Consider the following 4,811-nt stretch of genomic DNA (forward strand, 5'->3'; position numbering starts at 1 on the left):
TCTCTTGACTAGCAAATACCTCGTTGAAGGTATCATAATTTTTGCGAAGTGTAACCGATAGCCATAATTATATAACCAATATAATTTTGCGGAAGTATAACCGAGACAATCGTGTTCAAATCCATTTCAATGTAATGACTATTACTGCCCTGTCCAATTTTTCCAAGAAAACGCCGTTAAGGCTTGGAGGATCAAATACAGCTTATTCCAAAATGGCCGTCATTTTAGTATTCTTTTGTTTGCTAGCAAATTAGCTCTTGTTGCCTCGTTCTTAAGGTAAAAATTAAAAGAATACTTTACCTTGAAGGAAGCAGCAAGGGTTAATTTGCAAGCAAACAAAAGAATGCCAAAATGGTCACCATTTTGGAATAAGGTATCTTTAATTAGAGCTAGCTAGACTGCAAAGTAGTGTCTCTTTTGCTCGACAATCCGTGCAAAGGAACTGATCGAACGAGGCGCTAAAAGCACAGAACATCTTTATTTTACTCTTTCTTCAAGTTGGCTGCAGTTTGAATGTGGATTCCCTATTTATGCAATTTGAACTTACTGGTATCGATATTCCAAATGGCCACTGAATCGAACGGAAAATATAAGGCATAGCGCGTGAAATCTACAGAATCACTCTTTTAACTATTGGAAGAGTGTCTTATTACAAGGATTGACTCGACAACGCTTTTTCACATAACAGCAATCTCTTAGTACCCTCTGTAACGCCACTTTTTTAATAAACAAGATTCCCTCACTATTGTGGCTATATAGGTCACCATAACAACCAAAAAACCATGTAAAAAGACTACATATTTTGTATGGAAACGCTTAAATCTCAAAAGAAAACTCGTGGTGACCCCAATGTTTATTGCTAGAAAGTGATCAGTAAGGTAAGATGAGGCTCTTTGCAAAGTAAAAAAAAAATTCCTGGAGCGGATTCAGAGCCACCTTATCTCGCTGAATCCGCTCCAGACATTTTTTTGAACTTTGTAAAGCGTTTCACTTTACCCTGCTTATTATCTTCCCGCAATACTTAATGTGGGTCACCGAGTTCGTTTTTTGGATACAAGCATTTAAGACAAAATATAGGGTTTTCTAAATTGATCGCCTGGTGCTATGGTAACCTATAACTTCACGCTATTAAAAGCACTTAACCGACCCAGCAATAATTTCTGTTTTCAATGATACCTTAACATAGCTGCTTGGTGATACAATGTTGAGCAGTCAATCCTTGTTATAGTGCAGTTTCTTCAAAGTTTAAAACTGATTTAAGCCTCTTCATTACCTAAACGTAAGACCAAAACCAATGAGGGGGTAGATAGTGAGTGCACTGTGTAACAACAAATAGAGGATATTACATGGCCGCGCGGAGATAGGCAAAACGAGGTGAGGTGAAACGAGCTCAGCCTAGTTTTGGGATTTTCTTGAGCAGTAATGATCGCGAAGGCCTAAAAATCCAAGAATAGACGGGATTTGAACCCGTGATCTCTGTAAAACCGGTGCAATGCTCAATAGGCCATTTCCGAGTTCATGTCTGCCTCCTCTTCAAAGCGAGTCTAAGTGCAAAGTTTTTCTTATGAAAATTAGTTTTCATTCATATGTAAAGTAGAAATAATTACCATCACAAAAACTTTGCACTTAGACTCGCTTTGAAGAGGAGGCGCACATGAACTCGGAAATGGCCCATTCGTTGATCTACAAAGCCAACATTCTGTGAGCTTCTTTGCTTTCTTTACTGCTTCATAAACGTTCATAACTGCCAAACCCTACGATGTTTTCTGCTTGTCAAGAGTACAAAATTACTTGCGCTTTGGAATTACATTGAAGTTTTCCGATCGATTGAATCGATAAATTACTGCGGCTGAAAAAGCCCGGATGGGTTTGATGCATCAACCAACGCCCAAAGGAAACAATGGTCAACAACAATTTGCATTAAATAAGAGCTTTATTTAATTTAGTCATTAAAATACATAAGAAATTTGGACAGGACAAAGCCGCCTGGATTCCATTTACAATATACTCTTCATAAATTGTGAACTTATGTACATCGTATCTTACACTGGTTCTGCCTAATTCATTTCACGTAAAACTCAACAGGCTACAGGATGGCGATTCCACTCAGGCATAGCTACGATGACGACGACCTTGTATTTTGAGGAACGAACACTTTGGCATTGGGATTCAGCTTGCTTTTTACCTACAAAAATAATGAATGTCTCTGTTAATAATAACAATAACAATAACAATTTTAAACTAATAACAACTTTATTAAATTTCTTTCTTTTTTCATTTCTAAAATTCAAAAAGCAATCATTTGGACTAAGACTGATTAAAATAATACTTTATATTTAATAGCTCCTTCAATTGTCTCGACGTCTATATCTACATTCCTAAAATCCCATGAGACTCGCTTTACAGTTCTTGATCCTTTCAGGCAAATCAGTGCGGATCTAAGCAGTGCAAATGATGTTCTTGCACGAATCCAAGCAATTGTCTTAGCATAGTCCTCCCCTCTCTTTATTCTGATTAACTCTGCTAAAGGTTTACGGAACATGAGGCGTTCTTTTCCCATCCCAACGATTGTTGTGAAAATTAGAGGCGTAAATGTTCCATGTTCAGTCGACTTCAACGACTCGACCTGAGTACTGGCGCTCTTTCTCGGTCTTATGCAAACGGTAGACCTTCTGTGGTTCTAGGTCCCAGTAGGATTCAGCATTCGGGTGCCATACCCTAACATCAAAAAAGGCTGATCTTTGGTGTTTCCAAAACCCACGTGCAATCTTGCATCTTAGGCTCTGTTAGACCCTCTACTCAACTGCTCTCCGGAGACATCTTGAAGCACAGGTTCAATAGCTACATCGCTACAAACAGTCCTCAGCAGCTCAGCTTCTAGATCTCTAAGTTCATTGTGACGCTGAATAACAAAACCGCCCCTTTTGCAGATTATGGCATGGTCTACAGTGAACATATACCCGCATACACAATTGGATGAAATGTCGTCTATTGGACAGTTATAGCGCAACTTGATCCCGTCACGGAAATGCCTTTTATTGAGGTTGAACTCCACCTCTTGAAGAGGAAGGATTGCTAGTCACATCGATGACCCTTTCTCCGTGGCTAGATCTAGTGCGCGCCTAGTCTTTTGTGGTGCCACCTGCCACCTGCTTTCAAGATCCTTCGCCCTTTCTGCTCTCACTGCTCGCTGAGTTGATTTCATCAGAGCCATGTGGCAGCTGATACGTCTGCGATACGATTTGCTCAACAAGGGGAATAATAATAATAATAATAATAATAATAATAATAATAATAATAATAATAATAATAATAATAATAATAACAACAACCAATGTCCTCTCTGGTGGATAGCTGGACATCATTTCCAAGCTTTAAAACCCATCCACTGGCATTATCGATCTAATCAGTGTGAAAATCTCATAAGATGATAACAACAACAACAACAACAATAATAATAATAATAATAATAATAATAATATAGAATAAAAGAAAAAGATGCAGATGTAGACTTTTACAAAACCTAACCAGTGGCTTACGGTATACGCTGAAACTGAGAGGCTGATTCATCCCGGACAGGATATGAGCCTGGCAACAAAGTTGTCTGCCAGAGGTATAACATCCTGATCGCTGACAAATAGTAGGAACACAACCCAAAAGCTGTTGTAGAGAACGAACAGGCAACGATTCTGTGGCACATGCCAATCCACACTGATAGAGAAAAATAGCGGCTTATAAGCCAGATATCATCACCAGAGATCACACGAATCAGAAATACCAGACGATAGACATGGCAGTCACATCGGGCAGGAATACATCCGTTGAGGTAGTCGAGAAAATATCGTATAGAGACTCGAGAGCTCGAAATCGCCAGAAAGTGAAATGGAAACAGAGATGATACCAGTCGTCATTAGGGCACTTGGGGTCATTAAGAAGGGACTGGAGAAGTACATGTACATTGACAGAATTCCAGAAACAACAACCATCAACGAGCTACAAAAAAATCACTCTTCTGAGAACAGCTCACATCCTCAGAAAGAATCTTTCAATCAAGTAAACTCTTTGGTACCCGAGATCTATGGTTTGGACTTAGTGCTTCAGAGTCTAGACAAGCAAGCCAAGGATTATAAATAATGTGCGTTAAGAAGGAAAGCAAGAGGTGGGTGACACACATGCTTGAAGATGTTAACAGTCAATCATTTATGATGACCGCAAGCTGTTTCAAAAAAGTGTCGGGGAGACAGATGGTTTTAACAATTCAATAATAATTCACTGATAAGCCTCGATATAAGGTTTTAAGTGTGGGGTTGTTTTCACAGATAGAGGAAAGTTACATGGGCCATACGCAATGTAATTGCCAAATGGGAAGACAATAAAATAAGCCGATGAAGAAGGATACAAGTACAGGAAGTCTAGAATTGGATAAGGTAAAGGTAAGAGAATGAAAGATATACAGTATTTGAGACGTACCAAAGTGTACCCTGGGTGCCAGAGGGATTTTTTTTCAAGGTCAGAAAGAACGCTCAGCGATTCCAAATCAACGGTCGAGGACGAAAGAAAAATGCCTCTGGTGGCTCGACCCCAGAACCTCAATTCCATGCAAAGAAACAGTTCAGATTTCTCGTCAAACCAGTTTTGGCCGCCAAGCTGAGACTGCTTCCCACGGGACGCAATGAAGCGCATTATTTACAAACATTCCTGAAAATTGAGATTATGGCTATTCATTTCAACCCATTTAATAAGTTTGGAGCAATTTTAACGATGTATTGATTTTAGGTGCGTAAGCTTGATTTATTCGATGAAATTTCTTT

At 39.1% G+C, this 4,811-nt stretch overlaps 1 protein-coding gene across 1 annotated transcript in view; it reads right to left on the reverse strand.

The window, feature by feature from the left end:
- Positions 1–1,914: 1,914 nt before the first annotated feature.
- LOC138006979 (polyadenylate-binding protein-interacting protein 2-like) overlaps positions 1,915–4,811 on the reverse strand; it is a 9,363-nt gene continuing 6,466 nt past the window's right edge. The window contains exon 2 of the mRNA XM_068853633.1: positions 1,915–2,185. Within this exon, the coding sequence (XP_068709734.1) occupies positions 2,117–2,185 (69 nt within the window). The 3' untranslated portion in view covers positions 1,915–2,116. The remainder of the gene's footprint in view (positions 2,186–4,811) is intronic.

The sequence above is a fragment of the Montipora foliosa genome, chromosome 6 (genome assembly GCF_036669935.1).
Source record: "Montipora foliosa isolate CH-2021 chromosome 6, ASM3666993v2, whole genome shotgun sequence".
Lineage (NCBI taxonomy): Eukaryota > Metazoa > Cnidaria > Anthozoa > Scleractinia > Acroporidae > Montipora > Montipora foliosa.